This window comes from Sorex fumeus, unplaced genomic scaffold (genome assembly GCF_029834395.1).
Source record: "Sorex fumeus unplaced genomic scaffold, SorFum_2.1 ptg000022l, whole genome shotgun sequence".
In the NCBI taxonomy this organism is placed as follows: Eukaryota; Metazoa; Chordata; class Mammalia; order Eulipotyphla; family Soricidae; genus Sorex; species Sorex fumeus.
Genome location: NW_026606079.1, coordinates 335,604 through 362,516, shown reverse-complemented (window position 1 = coordinate 362,516; position 26,913 = coordinate 335,604). Strand labels below are relative to the sequence as shown.

The following is a 26,913-nucleotide window of genomic DNA, read 5'->3' as shown; positions in this document are numbered from 1 at the left end:
TGATTAAAAAAAAAAAAAACCCAAAACACAACTGTGGGCAGAGAAGCCTGGGGAACCCCCACCCCCAGAACAACCCTGGGAAGGGGGAGGGTGAGGCTTAGGGAGAGGGCTGGCAGCTACAAGGAGCAGGGGAAGGCACAGTGCGGGGCTCCCTGCCCCCCTTTCGCACACCCCTGCACGATCCCCCCGCTAGCACCAGCCCCACACCCCACGCCCAGCTCTTGCACACACCTGCCCACATCTGTCTCCACCAGATCCACCCCCACATCGACCACCAGCGCACAGGGTCGAGGCATCCGCTGAGGGGGTGGGGGTCTGGGAACGAGAGACTGGAGGAGGGGGTGAGGGGCAGAACATGTCCTGGACATCCAGTTCTGAGTCGTGGGGTGACAGAAGAGACTGTCTGGAAAAGGAGTTGGGCCACTGTCCTCAGCACTCAGGACAGGAGCTCCGGGGCGCCATGTCAAACCCCGAGCCGATGATGGCCAGGGTGGGTTCCAGAGCACAGCTGGCGGGGAGCAGGGACGCGCCCTTGTTGGCTACTGCGATCCATGGTACAGCCAGGTGGAGGCGGGGGCAGCTGGGGGGTCCCTCGCAGGCCAGCGCTGCAGCCCCTCATCACCATGGGTCCAGCGGAAGGGCCACAGGAGGAAGGACGGCCCTGACCAGCCTGCTCGGGCGTGCCCAGGAGTGAGTGACACGCTGGTACTGAGGAAGCTCCAGGGTGCAACGAAGCGGACTCTGATGGCTCCTGGGGGCCCTGTCACGGCGAGGCCACCCAGGAAAAGTGGTTGAGCAAAGGGACAAACAAGAACCACAAGCGTTAAAAAGCTTAACATTATGCATTTATTATATTTTATAGAGCCATGTTACACATGCTTGGTGCTTCAAACTGAGTTTTCATTAAATGTTTCTGGATGCAAAGCCAGCTGATGTGGGTGCTTTAAATACTAGAATATTTCTGCATCTATGACCTATGAGCTAAGGAAAAAAAAAAAAGATAATTCCAGAAATGATGACGAACATTGAAGAAAATCTAAGATGACCATGAGACACAATGCCAAGTTCTTGAGCCAGGGCCTATGTGGAAGTTATGGGGAAATCAAAAAAGAGGACGGAGCTATGACAATGGGCTGACCCACCACCACGGCCGGAGAGAGCAGAGCCTCGCCAACGGGTACGGACACTGTAGAAAGAATGGTTCTTGTTTGCTACTGATGCCCTTCCCCCCAAAACGGACCCCTCAAGGCCCCCAAGACGCACAGCTGCAGGCCGTGGCCCTGGGCTACAGTGGGGGTAGCACCACTCACGCTCTGCAGGGGCTGGAGTGTGGCCGCCCCCAGTCCCCACTGGGCGGGAGAGGACGCTGAGGGTGTGAAGCACGGGTGGGTGCGCCAACAGGGACTTGGGACACACAGCATCCCTACCCGGAGACTGGACGTCACAAAAACGAGAGGGAAGGCAGGACGGGACTCGACGGGCTGCCGACCCCTCAGCCCCGGCTGATGCAGTCTGGGACGGGGTCCCGGGGGCGAGCAGCATGGGGAGCAGGGCCCCCCACCCCCTCGGCGCTACAAGGATCGTTCAGAAGCAGCGAACATTCCATCTGGGCCAGGAAACCTCTGCGGGGCCCGGGCACAGCACGCAGAGCGAGTGACGCTGAGCAGTTTGTACACGGAAACCAAACCGGAAAAAGCGTTGGCCGTTCGCCTCCGTCTACGGCGGGCGCGGGAAGCGCGCGAGTCCTGTCACCCTGGAAAGCGAGGGTCACTCTGAGGTGATAGTTCTTCATACAAATATTACGCTTCCCCCCAGGCTACAAAAAAGGGGGGGAAGAGAATAAATCCAAAAATAGAAAACAATATCTCGTTAAGTGTAAACTTATCCTCTGGAGGGTTTATATTACATACGCTAGAAACATGCAGGTTTCAGCTCAGATGTAGGAAAAAGTCTATGGGCAAATCAGAGGCTCCTCGGGGCCACTGACCCGCAGCTAGACCACCACTTCCACACGGTTAGCCAAAGGTTCAAGACACAAGCAACGCGGGTCTCGGTGCTATCCCAGAAGGACTCCTACAGACCCGGCACTCCGGCCCCAGCGCCTGCCTGCCTGCCTGCCTGCCTGCTGCGGGGTCGGGAGTGCCACCGACCACTCCTTTCACCAACGGGCTGCATATTCAGAGAAGGAAGACGAGAACGGCAGAGATGGCTAAAGGCATCCCCAAGGGACCAAGGCACCAGGACGGGGAGGGGGGGCCTCCCTCCTGCGGGGTCCCGGGACAGCACCAGGGCCAGGCTCCAGTGTCGCAGGATGCTGCCAGCCTGCGGGCATCGGGGGCCTTTGGCTCTGACGTGGCCTGACTCTCCTGACCAACCATGCCTGGCTCGGCCGGACGCCGGCCAGGGGCTTCTGAACGACTCAGTTCCATCCAGCTACCAGATTCTGAACAAATAGAAAAGCGTCTCGAGTTCAATTTTTCATTGGGATTCAGAAGGCACTTCAAAGTTCCAGAGAGCCACGGGGCCGCTGTGCTGGTCTCCGATCCTCGGTAGGACCCACGAAGTCCCCCCCCCCCAGCAGGGATGGGGTGACGCCTGTGGCCTAGGGGTGTCCTGCACAGCGTGGAAAGAGATCTTGACTATTAGCGAGTTAAGTCACCCTGCAGTCAAGCGGACAGACAGCACAAGATACACAGGCCGTGCGCATCTGGAATGAACGGGAGTCTGCGGGCTCGTGGACTGTCGGCTACTCTCGGGAGTCAGAGCGGACTCCAGGGAAAGCTCCCAACGCATCACCGCGCACTGAGGAGGTGGCAGAGGGAGGAGGTAAAGTACTCACTGAGTACGAGTTTCTGACCATGCCGTCACCCACCTGCCCGCAGCAGCCGTTGAGGAGGTGACACTAAGTTCCTGGTGCCAGCACGGGGACCCCACCGGAGGGAGGAACCTGCAACTAGCCCAGGAGCCGACCCGGGCAGGGTGGCACGGAACCGCGGGGCTCTCTCGGCCGTACCTTACCTGGAGGACGCACGCGCGCGGGGCTGGGGCCCGAGCCGGCCCCCCACCCCCGCCCCGGCCTGGCCGGGGACTCTGAGGTAGTTCCTGAACTCGGGCTGCCTGTCCTCTGCTCCTCGGGAATCCAGGCCACGGAGGAATCCTCAAGACCCGCTGCGTTACACGCGCCACTGCGACCGAGTGCGAAGGAAAGGAAACTTGAGTTGCTTTATTTAGCTTCCAATTTCTGGGAGGCTCAAGAATTAGAATTACTCTGGACAACAAAAGGAACTAAGACTGTGCTTACAGAGCTTTCTCTGCCGGATTCTTTCTGTAGGATTGCTATTTTATTGTTGCCCTTTCTGTTACACGGGTGTGCACATCAGGTGTTAAAGGTACAATACATTCTACAACTGAGCACCACTTTCTGTAACTGAACAGGCAAAGAAATTACACTCGACACCAGCATCTGGCAGTATTTTTCGGGAAAAAAAAAGTGACTAAAATGGTTTAAATTGATTAACACTATTAAATCACATCTAATATTTGATACTACATGATTCAATACAGCTATACGATACAATTATACAAAATGTGTTAACATCAAAGAATACAACCAAAATTAAGATCGCAAACAAAACCTATATAACTTTTTTTTTTACAGGAAAATACTTTTGAAGTATGCATGTAACTGCCCATTCTTTTAAAGAAAATCTACTGCAAGCAAAGTTATCAACCTCCAGAAAAATCACACATAGCATTACTAAGCATATCCCCAAAAAGTGTACAATATGCACACTTGGAAAATACAAAATTAAAAAAATTGTAAGCAACAGGTGAGCTTCGTATTTATAAGAATGTGAAAAGAAGTCCCGTTTTTAGCACTGTTGTATAAAGAATTGTCTTTTGATGCGAAGTTCATGAATTGCCCTCCTGGTGGGACCACAACTTTACAAAAACGCCGTGTTTTTGAAACGAGATTACAGAGCAAGATAGAGCATCTTAGCAACGTCCTCTTATTAAAGTTTTTTTTTTTAATTTTTTTTTACTACTTTATCAAAACATGTCCCTTAGGTGTGTAGGATTCATTTTTTAAAATTCTTTCCTAGAAACAATATACAAAGGAGAGGCGTGTCGATCCCGCCATCCTGGTGCCGAGGGCAGGTCCTTCTCTCTCCTCCTCACTGGTTGTTTTTGGCCTTAGCATGTGTTAAGATGTGAGATTTCAGGTTAGTGGACTGAGCAAACTTCTTATTACAACCGTCGAAGGGGCACACATAGGGCCTGTCTCCGGTATGGATTCGCACGTGCGTGCGCAAATTGAAGTCCAGTGAAAAGCGCTTCCCGCAGCCTTCGAATGTGCACTGTCGGGGAGAGCAGAGAGAGCCGCTCAGTGCCCAGAGCCGCCTGCGGGACCCCGTGCGCTGCCCCCCTGCCCGGCACCCGCTCCGCAGGGGGACAGCGCCCACACCCCACTGACAGCCTCGGGGAGCAGCGCGAGTCCTCCTCACTGCGACCAGGTCCTGGGACTTCCGGAACACTCAAGTAGGAAAACTCAAAACACTCATCAGGCTTCTGGTGTCAGCACCAGCAAGAACCAGGTCGGGCGGGCTGGGCGCACTCCTCCCCGCGGGGCTGGCACACGCTATACCATACTTACAAGTTCCCTATCACTCAGCGAAACCCAGCGGAGACAAGGACACCCTGGGGCCGGAGTCTGCGGTTGGTTCTTGCAGAATCCGTTCCTTCTGCGGGGTGGCGGCCGCAGCCCCTCCAAGACGCAGTGTCCAGCACCGCGTGCGCTGTCCAGAGCCCAGCCCCCCCAAAAGGACGCCCTGAGCGGGCCCTGCCCCCGCTGCCCTGGCTCTACCTGAAAGGGCTTCTCTCCAGTATGAACCAGCTGGTGCCGCTTTAGTTTGGAGCTCTCAACGAAAGCCTTGCCGCACTCTGCACAGACGTGGACGCGGGGGCCGTGGGTGTGCAGGTGCTTCCTCATGGCCGAGTTATCCCTGAACATCTTGGTGCAGCCCTTCGGAGAGAGAGAGAAGCTCAGGGGTCCCACTGCGGCCCGGCCCTCGAGGCTGCTTGGCCCGGGCCCCACCCCTGCCCTCCCCCCACCCCAGTTTCCTGCCACGACCACAGCAGGAACTGGCAATTGCTCGAGGCAACCCCCCCACACACACACAGCTGCAGAGGCCTGATTGTGAATGCAAACCCTTGCTTTACAGATGAGGAAACTGAGGCTTAGAGACGTCTTTAAAGAGACTTGCCCAAGGTCAGACCACTAGTAGGAGCTGAGCTGGGAGCGGAACCCGAGACCCGGGCTGGGAGAACGGGTCGCCCCTCGCCACTGCCCACCGCCCCTCTTCTTCCCACGGAAGCCACACCGTGGCGAGACTCGGGGCGGGCAGGAGGCGGGGCGCCCCCTCCCCCCACGTAGCTGTTGCCCGGTAATGGAGCGAATGGGGATGAGAGGACAGCATGAGGGGACAGCAGACGCCGAGCGCTGGACAGCGCACAGGGAAAGGCAGGCCCAGCCACGGCTCGCTCCCGTGGCCTCGAGGGGGGGTTTCCACGGAGAAGGGGGCACCTTCGATGGTCACCGGGAAAGAGACACAGCGAAGCTGAGACAGGCACGCGGGCACAACTGTTTTCAAATGTTCTGGCCCCAGGAGCGTCCTCACGGCTCACGCCCTCAACAACTTCACCCGCCAACGGGGATTCCAGACAGTGCTTGACGGGCTCAGAAAGGTTTTCCCTTTGTCTTTCAGCACTGAACGGTATTTTATGCTTTTTATGAATTTCACAGCCAATCAAGTGAGGAATCGATGCAGTAACTCAAAAGTACTTGGCAGGTGACGCTAAGACTAACCACATTTGAAAACAATTAAGTACCCCTCTTGAAACAAGACAATTAACAGGGTAAATCAAGAAAACTGTGAAGAGAATCCCCAGATTTCAGAATGAGCCAGGGCCCATGGAGGTCCGTGGAAGACACAACCCAAGGTCTTAAGATCGCCTCGTCAAGGACCAAAAAGAAAACCCTGGAATCATCTACAGGGCATAGTAATAATGAAAACACGGGTGCCCTACAGGAACCCCAGAAACAGTAACCAGGTGGCCTTAGCTGAAAAACAAAACTTACATCACAAAACATAGTCTCTGGAATCTAGAAAATAAAGATTAAAGATCCTCCATCTCAATTACGAAGACAGAAATCAAAGTGCAGACTTCTCAGGCGCTCTGAGCCTTCAGTGGCAGCCGGTCACACTCCCCTAGCATTACTTACTTTATGAGGGCAAGCTATTGTTCTTGGAGCGTCATCTTCTTTAATTTTTCTTGGCTTCATTCTTACCAAAAAAAACAAAAACAAAAACAAAAACAAAAAAGAGAGAGAGAGAGAGAGAAAGATTTGTAGGAGTGGGTAGACTCAGCCGGCGTCAATCACATGTCTCGGCAACGCCTTCCTCGCACACACGGGCACAGACCCTACGGCTGCTCAGGGGCCAGAGAGGGAGGCGCGGGTTCCCGGGGCTGCCTGCGTCTGGGGGCCACTGACCCGGGGAGCTACCCTGCCTCTGGGACCTGCTCTTTCTGCCTAGCTCTTAAAAACACAAAAGGGCCAGCGGCGCAGAAAATCAGATGACTCCGGGCGGGCGGGAGCCAAGCAAGGACCCGGAAGCAGATGCTGCGAGGCGCCTCGTGAAAAGACCCACAACCCCGGACTGCATCAAAAACGAAGGGGGACTTTACATTCAGTGACAGAAGCGGCCTCCCGGTCAGTCCTATTCTAAGGGGGGGAGTGGTGGTGAGAGAGTCCTGGGACACAGCCGCACGTGAGCACGGGCGCCGTGGGGGTAGGGAGCGGCCATCGCGGCAGGAAGGTGCCAGCACCTTCCACCCTTCCACACAGCACCAGCGGAGTGATGTCTCACCCAGGCCCTGCTCTCAGGAATCACTCCTGGCCGTGATCGGGGGGACCGTATGGGATGCCAGGGATCGAACCCAGGTTGGCTGCGTGCAAGGTAACGCCCTCCCCGCTGTCCGCTCGCTCTGGCCCTGCTCTGTGTTGGGGCGTAAGGGGGTGGGCAGTGAGAGCCTGCGGGGGGGCCCCGCTCACAGAGCTCGCTCACTGCAACTTACCTACCTGCCATTTCCACTGAACCAACCTCGGTCTTTTGTCAAAACTCTCTCTCCATACACTCCCTACAGATCTGTGTGAGGGGCGACACAGTAAAGAGTTCCTAGAAAAACTGAAAACACATCTCGATCTTGGAAGCAGGGCCCCCCGTCCCTGGCTCTGCCACCTGGCCCGTGTGCCGGAGCACTGTCCTCAGGGACTGGGTCAGTGGCCAGCGCCTTCCCCCCACGGCACAGACGCCGACCGAATCCTCCCCACGAAGTCCCCCTCTAAGTCTTGGTCAGTCCTCCCCCCCACAGAACTGCTGGGAGCTAACATTTCAGCTCAGCACCCTTCCCTGTCTGGAGGACTCACCAGCTACAAAACTAGTTCCTTTCTTGGGTTTTGGGGTTTGGTTTTGTTTTTGGCAAGGGGCGAGGGAGAAGGGGGGGGAATTCCCAAGTGTTCAGGGTTAAGGGCCTCTCCGGGTGATTCCTACCTAGCCAAGCAGGCTGGGGGTCTGCACTGCTGGGTATGGAACGAGGGCTGGCCTCATACAAGGCCTGAGCCCCTGGACTACACCTCTGGCCCCTAGAATAACTACTTCTTTTCTCTTTTTCATGGAGGCCACGCCCAGTGGTGCTCTGGGCACTAAATGGGGTGCCAGGGACTGAACCTGGGTTGGTCACATGCAGGGCAAGCGCCCTGCCCGCTGTGCTATGGTGCCAGCTCTCCGAGCCACGGCCTCTTACGCGCCGCCGAGTTTGTGCGGGGCTGGCCCATGGTACCTCAAATACCACTAAATCCCTAAGCCTGGGTCTGGGAAGACAGACCAGGCAAGACAAAAAACGGGTGCTACCATGCCATCTGGAGGTTGAAAAGCAACTGGAAGCACCGATCAACCTCGATAACCGCATTAAGCGATTAAAAACGCAAGCCCGGGATGGGTCCGCGGACAGGCGTCAGGGGCTGGAGAGGGCTCATGCCTCTGTGCCCAGCTCACCACTTCCCAAGCGCAGCTCTGAACGCAGCTCTGAACGCCGGTGGACGGCAAGTCCTCAGGCAGACCCCGACCCCTCCTCCACGCCGTGGGTGGGCTCTCCAACAGCAGCACCTGTGTGCCTAGACGTGACCCCAGCATTGCCAGGAGGCAGGCCCGAGGCCCAGGAGGGCTTCCTCACAGCATTTCCAAGGAACTGACTATTACCCAAGTCTCCGTGACGGTGTTAAGTTTCTCTTGTTCTCTTTGGAGCCACACCCAGTGGTGTTCAGAGCTTCCCTTTGGCTCCGCACTCGGGAATGAGTCCTGGTGGGCCTGGGGACTGTATGGCACTGGGGATCGAACCTGGGACAGCTAAGTGCCAGACAAGCATCTTCCCTGCAGCTTCCGCCCACCTCTTTTTTTAAAAAATTGTTTGTTTGGGGGCCACACTCAACTTTGCTCAGAGCTTACTCCCGGCTCTGCACTCAGGAATCACTCCTGATGGTGCTCTGGGGTCGAACTCGGTTTGGCTGCATCAAGGCAATCACCCGACCCACTGTACTTCACTCTTCCCCGGCCCGATTCTTCTTCAATTGCCATTTTGTACATAGAGAAATAATAATTTTAAAACGCGTGTTTAAAATGTATTTGGACCGACACTCTTGGAATCAGAGAAGTAGAAGGCTAAGTGCTACCTCTCTTGGGCTTTCCGGCAAATCACCCTCACTACAGAGTGGCCAGCGGGGGCTTTAGATGCTTCACACCACAGAGCAACCCAAGGGGCATGTCTGGTGATATCTCACTACAAAGCGACCAGTGGCAGAGTCTATGGAGGTACCCTCACCGCAGAGAGGCCAACGGGAGGGTGCCTGGTGATAACTGACCACAGAGTGACCACTGAGGGGACTATGATGATACCTTCTACAGAGTAACCAATGGGGGGGGGTGTCTATGGTAGTATCCTCAATACACAGCAGCCAATGGGGGTCCGTAATGATACCTTCTACATCTCACTGGAATATAAACATTGTTTTTGGAACATAGGCTTAACATTTCATGGCACCAATTATACATAATCTGCAAAATAAAAATGACGTGAAATTTAAAACCACTTTAAGACTACCACCATGCTCTACAGCAGTGACTCGTGACCCACCCAAACTCGTCCAAGCCACCCAGACCAGACGTCTCTGTTGCCCGTGAGGCTTTGCAGGGTCTTCGGGACCAAAGAGGACGATGACAAGGGCAGAGGCGTTATGAATGAGACGAAATGGGATGTGTGAGTTGATGCTGACCCCTACAAGCTGCATGACCTTGAGCAAATCACTCCACTCCTCAGCCTCAGTTTCTTTTCCTTTACAAAGGTGGAACACTCCCTACTTTCGAGCTGCTTCGATCACAAGAGATGCTGCATGTGTAAGTTCTCGGGAAATGCCAGCTACCGGCAGCGTACTGGGCCCTGCCCCGCCACACCTGCACGGGCACCCTCAGGAGCGACTCCCTATACATGGGATGGAGAGCAGCACCGGGCCCAGACTAGGCGCAGCTGCAAAGGTCCCGAGGCAGATGCCCCGCTGGGCAGCGGCAATGCCTGAATGAACTTTTTCCTGCCACACATGCCCAACCAGCACAGGACAGAAAGCGCCGCCTGACCCGCGCTGATGGGGGCCCCGGAGACAGGTGCCGTCCTCAGGATGCTTCACCGCCACTTCCGACAAATGAGACAGTGTGCTGCATGGACACCTGAAGGCGGGGCAGAGCCCAGTGATGGGGCTGGAGTCGTTAAGGGACGTGCAGCGCCACCATCACGCCGCCTTCCAATGACACTGTGGGAAAGCCACATGGCGGGGCATAACTAACAGAACAGACCGCACTAGCCTGGCTCTTCCCAAATGGCCCCAAGGCTTCAGGCTCAATGCAGTTAAAGAACAACCGCAAAGGCTGTCGGTTTAGGCAGGAAACAACCTTCCAGGCCCCGCCCACCCACCCTTCTTTTCTTAACTACAGAGACTGTAGGAATCCAGTCACCCGGGTCCCACCTACCTCTCAGCACGGACACTTGTCCCCAACACGCAGGCCCAGAGCTGCGGGAACCTCCGTGTGCCGGGGCAGCTGGGCACCCGCCTTTCTGCCTCCCGCTGTCACGGCCCTACCCCAAACCATGAAGCCCACCCAACGGGAGAGGGTGGGCTGGGGACCCAACTCCCAACACCCAGGCCTACCCCCCGCGCGGGACTCCATTCTACTCTCGAGCCAAAGGAAGTCTTGGCTTTTGTTTTATGGCCACTGCTAGTGGTGGCTCAGGAGCGACCTCCTGGTCACTGGCAGTGCCGCAACCACACCGAAGTCTGAACGCGTGCACTGTAAAAATGGAACAGAGCTGGAGCGACAGCACAGCAGGGAGGGGTGTTTGCCTTGCACGCGGCCAACCCGGGTTCGATTCCCAGCATCCCATATGATCCCCTGAGCACTGCCAGGGGTAATTCCTGAGTGCAGAGCCAGGAGTGACCCCTGTGCATCCCTGGGTGTGACACCCCCCCCCCCCAAAAAAAGGAAGAGCTGAAGCGACAGTACAGCAGGGAGGCGTTTGCCTTGCACACGGGTTCGATTTCCAGCATCCCATATGGACCCCCAGCACTGCCAGGAGTAATTCCTGAGTGCAGAGCCACCAGGAGTAAGCCCTGTGCACGGCGGGGTGTGACCCAAAAAGCAAAAAAACAAACAAAGAAAAACCTCCCACAACCCCCCGCCCCAAAAAACACCAGACACTCAATCAACACTGCTTTCCAGAGGAAGATCAGAGCACTGCACCCTGGAATTGCAGCTCGAGCTCTCCAAGGCTGATTCTCGCCAGGCCAAGCAGTTCTCTCTTTAAATATCAAAACCCGGATTGGAGAGAGGACAGTGGGCACGGTGCCAGCCTTGCATGGGGTCAACTTGGATCAGCTCTCCGGCACCCCATATGGCCCCCCGAGTTCAGAGCCGAGTGAGCCCTAAACACCACTGGGGAGAAGAGAAAATAAAAACAGCCAAAATCTGGCCCCATTTGTGATCCATCTTTCCAGGGAACTTTCCCTCGGGCAGTCAGGCAGCTGCAGGCTGAGAGCAAGCTCTCCAAGTGGGGCACCGAGGGCCCGTCAGACACAGCATCACGGAGGACCCCCCAAGCTCCTCCAACCTGGCCACAAAACAAAGCAAGGAAAGAGGGAAGGGAGGGATATGGGGGGTGGGGGTGGGGTAAGCGACCTATCCCACACCGTGAACATCTCACTTTTTATTCCTTCTCCCATTCTGGAACGAACAGGCTTTGGACTCCCTAGTGGAGCCCTGTCCTCACCGGGCTCTTGAGGAATTCTTCCTTTCCACGTTCTCTCCCTTACTGATGCGTATCCTCAAGGCCCCCCCAGAAAGGGTGTGTGCATCAGCAAACAGATGCTGAGCTGCGACAACGGTCATGCTTTCACCCCTACATACGTGCGGGCTGCCCCGCCAGATCAAGCATTCGTTACGGGGGCTAGCGTGTTAAGGACAGCGGGGACAGCGTCTGCCTTGCACACGGCCAGCCTGGGGAAGTCCCGAGCGCTCTGGGTGTGACCCAAACAAAACTACAATCAAACATCATTAGTAACTTCCCCAGAAACTGAAACCCGCTTCTGCCGCTGGAAAGGGGTTCTCACTGCACCTCCCCGCCCCCCCCCCACCTATTCTCCTGGGGCGCTTCCGGTTCCTGCACAGGGGCTGGGCATGATACTTGGGGCCCAGTCCCAGGGGCCCGGGAGGAATGAAGCCCAGGGTGCTGTTCCCAGGCCTGGACAAGCCTGCAGGTGAGCTGGCCCTCTGCAACGAGGAATGCGCCGCACCTGCTGACTATCCACAGGCGCCCTCAGTCCTCATGAGGCCCCTCCAACTGTCTCCCCGGATCTGAGCTGGGGAAGCCACCCGCAGCCCTCCTGGAAACCCCCCTAGCAGGCCCCGCTTACCGGCAAAGATCTGCCCCACCGAGGAGCCCGGCACCTACAGGACAGAGCCTTCCCAGCCCCACTCACTCCCGCCTCATCCTTTCTTTACCTCCGGTCTTTGTTCAGGTCTTCATTCATGGTTCGACTGGTCTGGGAGGAGAACTCGCTCCCTCCAGTAAACCCGAGGCCCAGGAGAGTCCAGGGGCTACGCGCCCCCCCTCCCCCACCTGGGGTCCCAGCACCAAGTGCCAGCCTGGGTGGCCACTTGCTGATCTGAGTGACCCCCTGGAGATCCAGGAAGCCAGAAAAATACCCGAATCCAAACAAACACAGAAGCTACTGCCTACTGCTCAGGCAGCCTAGAGCTCGCCACTGCTCGGCGAAACAGTGCTCTTCTGGATCCCCGGCATAGTATGGTCCCCTGAGCACCACGGCTCTAAGCGCCACCGAGTGTGAGGACAAAAATCATAATCACCTCAGGCCCAGCCATCTCCCTGCGTACATCCTGGTGCTTCCCAGCGGGACCCCAGCGTTTCAGAACAAACAGTGGCAGTTGCTGTGTCCTCTGTGGGGTCCCCCATTCCTGCAGGCTGGCCCCACGAAACCCCATCTCCTTGTTCCCAGCAGGAGACTATGGTCAAATACCACACGGGACCAGGGGGAACACAGAGCACAAGGCTCCAAGTTCAATTCCTGGCACCACAAAAGCAAAGAATGCACATCAGCATGACACCCCGAACTCCACCCTCACGCTTTATAGCCCTACCAGCCCCGTTTTGGTCTCCGTTTCTGGGGGGGAGGAGGGGGGGAAGAGCAAGCTAAGATGTGATTCACGTAATTATATTTAAAGTAAAACGGGCAATAAAAAAGGAAGCACACGCTAATAAAAAGAGAGCCTAACTTTTTTCTATTAAGTCATGAGAAGATTAACGGGTCTACTCCCTGTGACTGTTTCCACTAAGAAGGCGAAGAGCACCTTTATGAAAACACACAGGGTCCAAACGGGCACAGCGGGGGAGCGGAGCCCCCCATGGCAGGAGATGGTCCACCCTGTCTGCGGTGGGCAGGAGGAAGGCTGCTCCTGAGAGACATGGCGGTCCCGCCTCCTGGGTGTCCCCCCAGTGACTAGTTCATTCATTTCCAATCTCCCACCTTTGCTGGGTTTTCCTATGAGCTAGGGATAAACACTAGGGAACTAGAGAAAGCTCCCATGGGATTCTAGATCTCTCAAGGGAAACCAACCAACCTCCGACTGAACTGCATTCCTGAGTCTCGGGGGTCCAGCCAGGAACCCCTGCCCTGCGCTCACTCAAGTGTGGGGCAGGTGAGGCCAAGCCCCAGGGCCGAGTCCCCTCGAGCTGAAAGGCACACGGGGTGCCACGGCGCTGCCTCTGCACAAGCCCACCGGCCACGGGATGCCGGAGCAGCCGCTACATCGGACTGTCTGTGAGGATTTAAGAAACGGTGTCACTCCCATTAGCAGCTCAATTACTACTAAAAAAAATGAGGTGCTTTCATTTTCACCGGTTCCCCTAAGAATAAGAACACAAACCACCAGGTAGCTTAGGCACAAACCACCACGGCTGACAACGCACGTTACTCGGGACGATTCGAAGAAAGAAGAGAGTTGGTGTAACTTACCTGGCAAACTCTGCCAGTTGCTTGGGATCCGAGAGGTCGATGCCAGGAATGCCCCCCGGGGGAAGCTTCTTTCCTGTCATGTACTCGGAGTAATCGGGAGGCGAGTTCTCGCCAATGATCTGTTCTTCGACCACTGTCTCGTGGTCAATGTCTTTTTTTTCATCTGAAACACAAAATGGGACTATTTTAGCAGAGTTAAACGTTACCTGGAGGACACAAATCCCTTTTAAGAACGACAAAACCTGTCCCCACGAGCAGTTCCTCGGCAGGGGTGAGAGCTCTGTCCTCTGAGGAAATCGTGGAGGGCTGCCCCGAAGAGCCAGCACCCCTCTCAAGCTGTTTCTGCCCACCAGACCTGGAATGTTGACTCAGTCACCGCTGTCCGGTCCCCCTCGGTGCTCGGGTCCCCTGACGCCCCCTGCAATTCTGGCTGCGTGGTTTCTATCAGCCACACAGACAGACAGTGCAGACCCCGAGGTCAGCCCCTGCACAGGGTGGCCTTAACAACCGTGCTCAGGACAGGAGGCTGTCTCTACTGCATGCTGAATCGACAGATTTGGGGAGGAGGGGCACTATTAATTCACAATCTTCTAGACCCTGGGAACCGAAATCAACCGGTCATTTTAACTGGGGCAGGAGTGGGCGTGCCCAGAGCACACGACGGACCCTATGTGACCCTCAGTGTCCCGTATGTCCTGAGCCCAACAGTTACGGGTGCAGAGCCAGGAATAAGCCCAGAGCAGCATCAGATTGGCCCCAAAGCATACTACTTTGGGGTCTGTGTGTGGGGAGGATGGTACCACCCCCAATTGGGGGTCTCTTCCAGCAGTGCTAGGAACAGACCCTGAGGTTCCCCCACACAAAGCCCGTCATAAGCAGCCACCCCTGGCGGTGCTCAGGGGCCATATGGAACCTGGGTCAGCTGCGTGCCAGGCAAGCGCCCTCCCGGCTGGCCTATCTCTCCGGTCCACTGATCATTTTAAAAGGTCTTCTCCCTAAACGATGATGGCATTTTTGAATCAATCCGCACCATTCGGTTCTCTTTAGTGAGACAATAAAAGATAAACGGACGGGGAAAATCCAGCCTATATATTTTTTCCGCTTAGCACGGAGGCCGACTGTCTCCCTTCTGCATCTAAGCGTTTCACCAAGCGCACCACAGAGAACTTGACAGGCGGACACTGGTGTGTTCGGCTCTCTCTACCTTTGCTTTCCTCCCGATGTTAATCAATAAGACCACAAAACAAGTCAAACATTATGATCGCCAGCACCACCAGAAAGTGACTGACAAGTTCTTGGCAGAAGCCACAGAGACTAGAGCAGAAGGGTAAGAGGAAAGACAACACAGCGGGGAGGGCAATGGCCTTGCACACGGCTGACCTGGGTTCCATCCCGGGCATCCCATAGGGCTCCCTGAACGCCGCCAGGAGTAATTTCTCAGCACAGAGCAGGAGTAACTCTAAGTGTGACCGCCAAGCCATACCAGAACCCCCCCAAAAAAGAAAGAATGTAGGTTCATAGGTTCATAGTTATCACCGAGTTCAACCACCCTCAGCAATACAAAGTGCAGAATACACGTCTCCAGCTTGAAATTCCTTTCTCCCCCGCCCCGCTGTTTCAGGAAACACGGAGCACCATTGAGCATGTCTGTGAGCACTGTGCAGTCAGTCACCACACACACCATCCCACAGATGACGCAGGCCGACCGCATGGCCCACGAGGGAGCAGCCCCAGGACGAAGGCCAAGCAACCTGCTCGGGGTGACTTAGTAGCAAGTGGCAGATACGAACTAATCAACCCAGTTCTTTCACTTCCCTGCTTTTCCCAAAGCTGCGATTATTCGAACGTCCACCCTCCCCAAACCTTTCAACATAAACACAGCGGCCCCCAATCATCCTGTTTCAATTACCATGGCCATTAAAAGATCAAGTGTTCTAGATAAACTCTTCAGGAGGCCAAAGTCACGTGACTTGTACTACAGCACACCATTCTAACTGTTCTACTTTCTCACCATTGTCGCATACACCTGGCATAATTTAGAAAAGAGCCTTTCCCGTAGGGGTAAGGAAAGGCATGGGCATGCGTGGTTTCGCAACTGCCGAAGGCTTGTTGGAATGTACCAACGGGCCGTGGGTAAGCGGACAACTGTGATCGCTCAGGAAAGTAGCTTTTCCTCTGATGTGCAGGAAAGGTATTTTTTCCTGCCTTTGTTCCTGATTCAACAAAAGCAAGGTTGAGAGCCACAGGGGCTGGGAGGAAGATGTGGATGGGGCAGAGCACCGAGGCCCCAGGTCAGCAACCCCTGGCCTGCGCCAGCCCTGCCCCTGCCCCCTGAAAGCTGCCATCCCAGCCAGGAGCGCCCCACACTCACCACCTGACGATTCGGTCCTTAGTTCTCTAAGGCCGAAATCAAGACCAGGCGTGAAGATGACAAAACAGCGTGCAGAACATGTATGCTATAAACATGTACTTGAGAGAGGCCGACAAGAACTCACCATCCGCACAGGCAGCCGGCAGAGCTGCCAGCTCCCTTCACCGGGCGGTTGGAGGTGCATGAGGCACACGGGGACCAGGTGCCATCACTGAGTCGCAGCTGCCCCCAGGTCCCCCTCCAGCACCACTAGCGGTCCCCCAAAAGCAAACCAAATCAACGGACAGTACATAGGACCTATTCCTTTAGCATCCGCCAAAGTGAAATTCGGTGGCATTAAGCACACTTGCAACTTTTTTTTTTTGCTTTTTTGGGTCACAACCGGCGATGCTCGGGGGTTACTCCTGGCTCTGCATTCAGGAATCACTTCTGGCTGTGGTTGGGGGACCATATGGGATGCCGAGGATTGAACTCGGGTCAGCCGCGTGCAAGGAAAATGCCCTATCCACTGTATTATCGATACGGCACTTGCAACACTTTCGTATCCAGTGTAAAACACTGCCCTCATCAACAGTAAGGCCTCCTTCTCCCACCCCTGCTAACTTCTTTTTTGTTTCTGTGCCACACCCGGACTGCTCAGGGCTTACTCCTGATTCTGAGCTCAGGGTCTCTCCCCAATCCCAGCACTGTTCTGCTTTTAGGAACGTGCCTACTGGAGGGGACCCGTCAAGAGAATCACACGCTACCTGTCCCTGCTCGGCTCCCGGCTCTGCACGCCAAGGGCCTGCGCAGGTCACATGGCATCCTTCTACCTGTGCGCCCCACTCAGCAGCCTTGAGCCCGGGCACCCTGTACCCCACCCCACCCATCGCGGAACTATTAATGATGAGATGATCTTCCAGTATGGACAGACTTCATTTCCATTACTGGGGAAACGGCTACGTATGTTGGCGTATGAGGACACCACCTGTCCTTATAAATGAAATTTCACCAGGACACAGCCATGCTTGTTTATGTTCGGCCCACGAATGCCTTCTCACAACAACGGCACAAGAACCGGCAACTGCGGTTACAACAAAAACCTTAGGACCTACACAAGCTTGAGAAACATCAGGTTTCTTCCAAGGCTGGAGAGCTCATGCAGGAGTTAAGGTGTGGGGTGAAGCCCCAGCACACCCCTCAGGGAGTGACCCCTGAGCACTGCCGGCTATGACCTGAACCGCCACCCCCTCCAAAAAGAAAAAATAGATCAGAGTGGAAGCTTTTTTACTTGACCAAGAAACAATTTCTGGCAGTGAGGTCAACTCACATTGGCATTTGTAAGCAGGTCCTTTAAAATGCACGTTAAATTTAGGAACCTGAGCAATAATATGACGAGGAGAGGGCTTGCATTGCATGCTGCCAGCCCGAGTCTGATCCCCGGCCACCCCAATGGGTCCCCCAGCCTGCCAGAAGTGATTCCTGAGTGCAGAATCAGGAGTGACCCCGGGGCACTGCTGGGTATGACCGAACACGCCGGGAGAGAAAAATGCAGTGGAGGGTCTGCGCATGGGAGTGTGGGGAGGGGAGGGGGCTAGAGCCCCAGTACAGTGGGTCAAGCATGTCTTGCACACGGCCGACCCGGGTTCAATCCCAGCCCCAGATGGTTCCCCAAGTCCTGGCAGAAGTGGTCCAAGAGCAGAGCACTAGGTCAGCCCTGAGCACAGGTGCTGCGGCCCCCAAGTACCACTGGGTAGAGCCCAATCCCCACCCCTTAAACGTGTGGACAGACGTCAAACAAGAGAGAAGGATGGAAAGGGGAAACCTATGTGGGAGGTGCAGATAACAGCACAGAAGCAACATTCCCCCAATCCCAGATGGACCCCAGCCCTATCAGGGGTCACTCCTGAGCCAGGAATGTCCTCTAAGCACCACTGGGGATGGCCCCGAGCCCCCCCACCCAAAGTCATCTGTGCTGGAAAGAAAAATATCGGGTGCAGTCACCACATTAGAGTCACTAAAATGTAATTATTGACTGCAGAGAAAAAAAGGGCAACGGGTTCAGCAACAAAAACATGGGTAACACCGGCACTGAGAATGGAGAGGCGCGCGCGCAGCCGTAGAGGAAACAGGCTCTGCTCAGTGAGTTTCACTCAGCGGCAGGCCCACGGCCCGTCCCAGCAACTCTGAGGACAGAGAAGCTCTCGGGTCCTCCGGGGCACTAAGACCACCGACCACCACTCTGGTGGATCACTGCCCAAACGTCCTTGGAAGCCCACAGTTGAGGTCGGTGCTCGGGTGCCTCTCCACGTCACAGGGCCTGCCGTGCAGACGCGAGGCCCCGAGCCAGCCCCCAGCAGCCGCCCTGCCACGGAGGAGCCACAGCAACCCTCCAGCGCCACCAGGAAGGAAGGGGGCTGACCCACAGCGTCTGGGAAAGCATCCCTTCTGGTACGCAGCCTCGGCCCCAGTCTCCCTGGGGCCACAAGCCGGGGATGGCAGCATGCGAGGCCAGCACCTTCCTGCACCTTCCCACCAGACGACCTGCTCGCATTAACATTTCCCTGCAGGAGTATCAAGTTCAGTGACAATGCTTCCTGTCTGCACAGACCTGCCTGCCCCGCAGAGGGAGGGCCTTCAGGGGGGCTGAGCTTTGTGACCCCCAAGGGGAGACCATCTGACACACACCTGGGAGAGGCCAAGCCTCAGTCCCTGACAACCAGCCGGAGTGAGGTGCCTCTCTCGGGTACCATTTCACAGGGCCAGGGCTTCAGCACAGCAGGACTCCAAAGCATCGGCGCTCAGAACCAGGCCAACCAGCCAAGCCCCAGATCCCTACTGGAAGGACGGAGAAGAGTCCAAGCAGGATCGAAGGGACAGGGTGCGGGGTGCTCCCACTCACACCCGCAGGCACCAGGGCACGGCAGCGCCCTGAAGCAGAGGAAACCCGGTGCCAAAGCACAGAGAGGAATCTGACAAGCCCCTGCCAACGGGAGCACAGCTTTGAATCACTGCAGCAGGGCATTCAGCTCGGCCTAAAACATCCTCAACTTTCCCCCTACGAACCCCACCTCCCCAGCCCTCCCCCTCCAGAGGACAGAGCACTGCGCGCGCACTTCCTGGTGGCAGACATGCATTTCCGTCTGTTAGCGCCGCAATCCCGCCCGGTCGGGACGGCCTGGAAACCGCACAGTCACGGCGAGCGGGCCAGGAAGGAGATGCCCAGGCTGGGGGCGCACACCGGGTCCGGAGTGACGCAACTCCCTCCCCAGCCCCCCCCCCCCGCCCTGCCTGCTCCATCCGCCACACTAGTGACCGAGTCGGTCAATGTCCTGCAGGAAGAACTAGAAGCCCGAGCTGCCCGCTGGGGCCTGTGGGAAGCCCTTCCTGGCTATGCCAGGCAGCGATAAGACCCCTGATTGCACACTCAAGACAACACACTGGACACCAAGGCCTTCTCTTCTTCCTGTTCCCTCCTGGATTCCAGGGGCCGGCCCCAGACCCCACCACGAAAGCGACACATCAGCCTCACCATCACTCGGGGATCCCCTCCCGCACAAAGGGGTTCACTTCAGAACTCAGAAGGGTCCCACCTGGGCCCGGAGCCATAGCACAACAGGGAGGGCATCTGCCTTGCCTGCGGCTGACCCAGTTCAATCCCTGACATCTCACAGGGTCCCCCGAGCACTGCCAGGAGAGACTCCCGAGTGTAAGTCAGGAGGAACCCCTAAGCATTGCTGGGTGTGACCCAAAAAGCTGAGGGGGGGGAGTACCCGCCTTAGAATCAGTTGACAGGAATACGTTTTTCTCTTTATCGGGAGCATCAGGAAGCTCATTTCAGTTGACTCAAATGTTTTCCCCCTATGACCCGGGTTGTCTATTTTCACCAACTGACATTTACCGTGGGCTGGCTAATTACACCTTCATTCTGAGTGCCTTTAGGCTTTACTGAATTACCGACGCATCGATGCCGTCACCAAGACTCTGGAACAGGAGGAGAGTCAGTACTGACCCTCCCTGCGCCGACAGCTCTCGCCACCCCAGTACCTGCTGATACCAGCAACCGTCACATTCCTCAATTCAAAGAACTTTAACGCTATTTACTTAGAATGAAGAGCTGGCGCGGCAGAAACACTGAGTAAAGGTGTGACGAGTATCCCAGTGAGTGGGCGCCGAGACTGGACTGACTGTGGACTTCCTTATTTTGTCCACTCTTCTGGTTTCTCGGGGGGGGGGGGGGGGGCCTGCACACCTTGAGAACACAAGGCTGTGAGCTGCAGCCCTGCTGCCGTCCTCCCGTCCTCGTGCGCAGAGCGTGATCCCGGCAGTCCTGCCCCGTGCAGCCCGGTGAGCACCACAGTCACGTGTGGGGGCAACCCCCTGTCACGCCACCGTGTCATCAGCGGGGGTCAAAGGAAGACCGGAGCAACGCGGGCTCGTGTTTGTGTGCGGGAGCCCTGGGTTTAATCTTTGCCCCGCGGTCCCCGCCCTCCCAGGTACAGCCAAGAGTGACTCCTGAGCAGCCTGGGGGCGTGTCCCAGAAACAAACCAAAGAAACAAAAAAGCACCCGATTAGCCTACTCAGTTATTCCCGAGAGTTCCAGGCGCCCCGCTTCCACGAGCTGGAGGCAGTCAGCAAAGTGAAAAGCGCAGGACTTCAGAGAAAGCGCCAAGGAATGCCACGACTGAGCCAGCGGCCAGTAGGCGGGGAGGGCCAGGCTGACAGGCAGCCGGCCTGGGGATGATCCCAGCACCCCACGGCACCCCCAAGTCGCAATGGGAGTAGGTCCCTGAACGCAGCGGCGTGGCCCACAAAGAATCGTGAGGCCACACCAGAGTGTGGGGCTAACACTGGGCATGCGCAAACCCCCTAGCACCAAGAACCAAGCGGCAACTCTAACACAGGGTAACTTAAACAAAGTATCTTACGTCAAAACATTAAATCAAAATAAGGAGCAGGGGGGCAGGGAGAGTCTGGCGGGGGAAACAGTTGGCTTGACCCTGCTGCAGGCAGCTCTGCTTCTTGCTTCTGTCCCAGGCGCCCACACAGTTCCCGGGCACCACCAGGTATGAGCCCCCTGCCCCCCCCCCCCCCGTTGGAAATAAAATGGAACCGTTAAAACCATCAGGGCTTGGAGCCCCGGAAGCAGAGGAAGAAGCAGGTCCAAAGAAACAGGTCGGAGACGCTAAAAGCAGCCTGTGGTGGAGCCTGGGGCCTGCAGAGACCCGAGGCACAGACCCCCAAAGCACCTTCCAAGCAGGGGATCAGGATCACGGGAACTGCACCTCAGATCAGCGGAAAGGAACTGATCTGGAGGCACCTGGATCAGAAGAAACCAGAGACGTGGATGGGAGCATCGAAGGCAAACCTCCAAGAATGGACGCATCCCCCCCACTCGAACTGGGGGCACGAGTGTGAAGACAGAAAGGAGATAAAGTAGGGGGGAGTCACTAGTTCGAAAATGCAAGCAAAGAGGGCCCGTGAGGTCCCAGATCCCCTAGAGGTCTAGCAGAGGGCCGGGTCACCGCAGGAGCCAGCCACAGTCCAAGGTTAACGGCGTGTGGCCTCGCAGCGAAGAGGCAAGTCAACTGCTCCTGAGAATTCTACTCCAAGTTCTTAACAGCTCACGCAACATCACGCTTCTCTAAGAATGGGTAGACAGTCGGAGAGAGTTCATTATGGGACAGAATACCTTTGCTATTAGCGATGGCGTGGCGTAAGGATTCCTTTACTCCAACTAACCAGTCCACAAAAATGGGGCCAAAGCAGTAAGACAGCAGCTGGGAGGGCGTCTGCCTTACACATGGCGGACCAGAACCCCAGCATCCCCGTTTGGCCCCCCAAGCACCTCCAGGAATAATTCCTGAGTGCAGAGCCAGGAGTAACCCCTGAGCATCGAAGGGCATCACCAAAATAATAAATAAAAAATAAAAGTTCAAAGATCCCAAGGTGAGAACGAAGGCAGGCAGTCAAGCCAACACGCGGGTTACTGATCTCTCAGAGGGAAGTCGATGGTGCTGACCACTGCACCTGCTGCCGGTAATCCCGGTGAAAAGGGCTCCACTGACCAAGAACCAGGACTTGGGGATGGCTCGGCGCCCTCCCTGGGGCTGAAGTCCACGGTGCCTGTGTGGGCAGACAACCGAGTTAACGGGCCTCCAGGTCCTCACTGGTTTTGCTAATAACCTGGGCTGGACCCTAAATTTTCCAGCCTTCAAGTGAAGCTCACTACTCGGACTTCGAAGGCCCTTGTCAACAGCCACTCAGGCACCTGGCGGACTGGCATGAACTTTAATTTCTTCTCTCCTAAAAGTCTCAACCCCGGTTATGCTAGAGGCCAGGAGCCTGAAGGGAGGGGCAAGGTGAGCGCCCTCTGGAGAATCTGCCCGCACAGGGCTCCATCAGCGAGGAGTGGCCTCCGAGTGACCAGCACGCATCAGGACAGCGCGGATTCTCTTGCCAATGGCTTTCCTGTTTCAGAGGACTCAATCCTGCAAGACTTTCCAAACATCTGGTCTAACCCACAGGAGCAAGAGCCTTGCATGAAAGTCACAATTTCTAAGTGCTCATCGTGCCAACATTTTTAAGCCTTCCAGGCAGTCTCAAAACTTCTCAGGGGCCGGAGCGACAGTGGGGAGGGCATTTGCCTTGCTTGAGGCCGACCTGGGTTCGATTCCTGGCATTCCATAGGGTCCTCAAGCACAGCCAGGAGGGATCTCTAAGCATTGCAGGGTGTGACCCAAAAAGGGCAAAAAGAGAAATGAAAAACCCACAAAAAAACAAACCCCCAAAACAAATGAAACCCCCAGGACACGTGAAACACCCTTGTGTTGCTGTCAGGGCTTGGGGTGGGGTACGGCTGTGGCACATGCGGCAGGTGACGCAGGCCAGCTCAGTTCCCGGAAGATCGCCTCTAGTTTGGTTTCCCTTCTCAACCTGACCGAGTCTGGGGGCCTTTACTGACACGAGAAACTCGCAATCGGATGTCACTCCTATCCAACAGAGATGAGCAGCCTGAGAAAAAGGAATCAAGCAAGGTGCCCTAAATCTGGCAACAGCGAAATGCTCAATTATGTGCCAGAAATAGAACAAAACATGGGCCTTAGCGCAGGGAGTTACAAATGTTCAGAAACAGCTGAACTGTGACCGAATACTGCAACACATCCAGCTTAAGTCGGCCTGCAATTTCACCACTGCAAAGAATAAATACACTGGTAGGGGTGCAAGACGGGAGAGAGGCGCACAGATCCGGCTCCACCCCTAGCGCCCCAGGGCTGCAACTGAGCCCAGACACAGATCTGCTCCCAGGCATCCTGAGCATGGCCGAGGAGCACCCCCCAAAACGCTAGCTGGTAGGCCAGGGACACAGGTCAATGGGCTGGACCCTGGCAACACAAGACCCGGAGCCAGGAGAAGCCCCCCAGTGCTGCCAGGTGCGGCACCAAAAACAAAACGAAACAAAACCCAACACTTCTGTATTAGCTAGACCAACATTTCTCAACTGGCGACCACATGGTCTCCTCTGGGCTCGCAAAGATAGTCCAAGGGGGCCACAGGTGGAAAGCACAATGGGGGTGTGGGGGGCGTGCTCAGGAGACTGAAAGGCCAACTGATGGGATTGGGGGTGGGAGGTGCTGGGAAAGAAACAAAGCCAGAAGGGGGCCAATCAGGAAAAGAGAGGAAAACACTACATGGACAGTGGAATACTATTCAGTCATAAAAAAGACTGAAGAGCACTCCACAGAGGGGCCGTGATCTCTGAAAACACGCTAACCAGCTACTGCCAGCTCCATACCCTCCAGCTGCATTCTAAGGAGATAGATTCCCAGGTCTACAAAGGCTCTAGGAAGGAATGATGAGATTCCCTTTCAGCTACTCCAGGGCACAGGAGAGAAAAAAGAACCACCACACAATTTAAATGTTTGCTTTATTACTTTTATGAAGGCTTCATGTAACTAAACGTGGGCTTGAACAAAACTGTCACTGCTGGGTTCTTTCCATTCTAAGGGCCTGCTCTTAAACTGTAGCGATGTGGGTCAGCGGTACAGGACAGACCTTCAAGAAGGAGGCCCTGGATTCCTTCCGCTGGTACCCACCCCTGGGTGCCTAGGATCAACTCCGGCATTAAACTCTCTGCCTGCCAGTGCGACACATACACACAACATAGGTCTGCTGACTGGCTCTGGTCTCTTCCCCTGTATGCTCAGCGTACTTTGGCTCTGAAGGTGACGCTACTCTCAATTTGAACTTGGGACGTGCACAGTTAAACACAAATCTTTTTTTTAGCTTCTCGAGGGTAATCGTTCCAAAACCACCAGGATCCAGAGAGCACATGGCTGAAGGTGTGGGAGGGCCCGCGAGACACGGATGGACCATTCACCATCCTCGTCCTGCACGGCCAACTTCAATGGCACAGACATTAAGGGGCGTTGCGAACTCTGCAACGCTGCGACCTGGCCCGCGCTGGGGGAGAGCAATGCCTGCCGAGTGCCGACTGCAAGGGACCTCCACTAGCCCAGCCCCTAACCCCACCACTCCATGCCAGAGAACCCAGGTTTCGGGTACGGCAACGGTGGGGGGTGGCCCCATCTGTTAACCTCAAGCGCACGACAGACGTAGAACGAGACTAGCCCTCGCGGTCCCCATCCCAGCGGCGCGACCGCACCGCGGAACCTCCGTTGCACGTGGCCAGTGCACCTCTACCGGCGCGGCCAACTGCGGCGCATCCCGAATGCAGGAGCCCGCCCGTTCAGCCCGGGAAGCCGCGGCCCGCGCCGAGCCCCCGACAGACGCAGCAGCAGCAGCGCTGCCCGTGACCGCGGCCGACTCCGGCTAACCGGGCCGCCGCGCGCCGAGCGCTCCTGCTCGCTCGTTCCCACGGCACGCGCCGCGCGGCCGGCACCGACGCGGGCAGCCCGGGGCCGGCGGCCGCGGCGTGGGGCCAAAGGGCCGCCCCGCGCCGCGCCGCGCCCCGCCCCGCGCCCCGCCCCGCGGAAGCGGCCTCCCGGGAGCAGTTGCGGATCCGGGCAGGGGGCAGGGGGCGGCGCGACGCCCCCCAGAGGCGGCCGGGGGTGGTGCGCGCCCCCCGCCAACGCCCGCTCGCCCGCCCGCCCGGAGCGGGGGAGGGAGGGAGCGAGCGAGCGAGGGCGGGCCGGGGGCGGCCGACAACGGGCCGGCGGCGCGTCCGTTGGGCGGGCGGGCGGGCGGGCGGGCGAGGGAGCGAGCGAGCGCGCCCCGCCCCGCCCCACGCCGCACCCCGCCCCGCCCCGCCCCGCCCCGCCGCGCCCCGCCGCGCCGCGCCGCCCCGCCCGGGGAAAGTACGCCATTGCGGCCTAGCGGGCGGCGCCGCGCCCTGGCCGCCATCTTCGGCCCGCCGCCCCCGCCGCGCCGCCATCTTTTGGGGCCGCCATACTGGCCCCGCGGAGAAGATGGCGGCGCCCAGCGCACACATAAAACATGGCTTCCCTTCAAAACAAAAACATCCCGGGGGCCGGCGCGCGCCGCCGCTCACCTGAGGACCACATGGTGACCGAGAACTCGCCCTCCAGGGTCTTGATCTGCACCTGCTTCTGCTCCCACTTCTTGTTGCCCGCGTCCGCGCCGCCGCCCGCCGCCCCGGCGCCCGCGCCGCCGCCGCCGCCGCCGCCGAGGTAGCCCTTCTTGCCGCCCTTCTTGCCGCCGCCCTTCTTGACGCGGCCGCCGCCGGCCGCCGCCGACGACGAGCCGCCGCCGCCGCCGCCGCTCTTGCCGGCCGCCGCCACGGTGACCAGCGTCTGCTCGATGTAGTCGTCGTCGCCGCCGGCCGGCGCGGGCACCGGGATGAGGATCTGGTCCTCGAAGCCGTCCTCGGCGCGCAGCCCGTCCGAGTCGTCGCCGCCCACCACCTCCTCGCGCGTCTGCACCAGGATCACCTCCTGGTGGTGGTGCACCTGGCTCGGGTCGTCGGTGACGAGCGGCTGCAGCGCGATCATGGGCGGGTGGTGGTGGTGGTGGTGGTGGTGGTGGTGGTGGCCCGGGTGCCCGTGGCCGCCCCCGCCGCCGTGGTCGCCGCCGCCGCCGCCGCCGTCCTCGTCGTCGTCGTCCTCCTCCTCCTCCTCGCCCACCACCGTGGTCTCGATGGTCTCCACGGGGATGGTCTCCACCTCGATCTCGTGCAGCTCCACGATCTCGGCCGGCATCTCCGAGCCGTCCGTGGCGATGTAGAGGGTGTCGCCCGAGGCCATGGCTGGGGGCTCGGCCGCCGCGGCCGCCGCGGCCTGGGCTCCGGGGCTGCGGGCGGGCGGGCGAGCAGGCGGCCGGCCGTGGGGAAGGCGGGCGGAGGGAGGAAGGCGGCGGCGGGCGGGCGGGCGGGCGGGGGGAGAGGGGGCGGGCGGCTGGGGGAAGGGGCGGGCGCGGCGGCGGCGGCGGCGGCGGCGGCGGGCTTCCCCGCCTCCTCGCCTCGGTGCGCCCCGCGCTCGCTCGCCCGCGGCTCGCCCCGGCGCCGCGACGGCCCGGCCGCCCGCTCTGGCCGCGCCTCCTCCCGCCCTCCGGGCCGGCGCTCCGCGGCCCCCGGCCTCCTGCGCCTCCGCCTCCTTCCACACAAATACCAACTCCTCACCCCGAGCCCAGATCTCGCCGCCGCCGCCGCCGCCGCCACACTCGGCTCCGGCCGGGCCTCGCGAGACTTGCGCGCGGCCGGCGCCCCGCCCCGCGCGCCGCCACTGGCCGGCCGGCCGCCGCGCCCCGCCCCCCGGCCAATCGGGCGGCCCGGCCGCCGCCGCGGCCCCGCCCCCGCGCCGGGGCTCCTCCCGGGTTGGCCCGGCGGGGGCTGGCCCCGCGCGCGCCGGCCGGGCCGCGGCGCGTGACGTCAGCGCGCCGCCGCCGCCG

The 26,913-nt window shown here is 58.0% G+C and overlaps 1 protein-coding gene across 1 annotated transcript; it reads right to left on the bottom strand.

Moving 5' to 3' along the window:
* Window positions 1-823: 823 nt before the first annotated feature.
* YY1 (YY1 transcription factor) lies at window positions 824-26,730 on the bottom strand. Its single transcript, XM_056113775.1, has 6 exons — window positions 26,535-26,730; window positions 25,559-26,303; window positions 13,697-13,859; window positions 6,284-6,344; window positions 4,865-5,023; window positions 824-4,358 (listed from the first exon to the last, which is right to left on the bottom strand). The coding sequence occupies exons 2-6, from the start codon at window positions 26,268-26,270 to the stop codon at window positions 4,176-4,178; spliced, it is 1,278 nt and encodes a 425-aa protein (XP_055969750.1). The 5' UTR covers window positions 26,271-26,303; window positions 26,535-26,730; the 3' UTR covers window positions 824-4,175.
* Between the last annotated feature and the right edge of the window lie 183 nt (window positions 26,731-26,913).

Bases quoted from the DNA above. Each gene is read 5' to 3' on its own strand.
- YY1 (XM_056113775.1), bottom strand. From the start codon at position 26,270: ATGGCCTCGGGCGACACCCTCTACATCGCCACGGACGGCTCGGAGATG. The intron at 5,024-6,283 runs GTAAGTAATGCT...CTCTCTCCGAAG, and splicing joins CAATAGCTTGCCCTCATAAA to GGCTGCACCAAGATGTTCAG. The intron at 4,359-4,864 runs GTAGAGCCAGGG...TCTCCCCGACAG, and splicing joins CTGGAGAGAAGCCCTTTCAG to TGCACATTCGAAGGCTGCGG.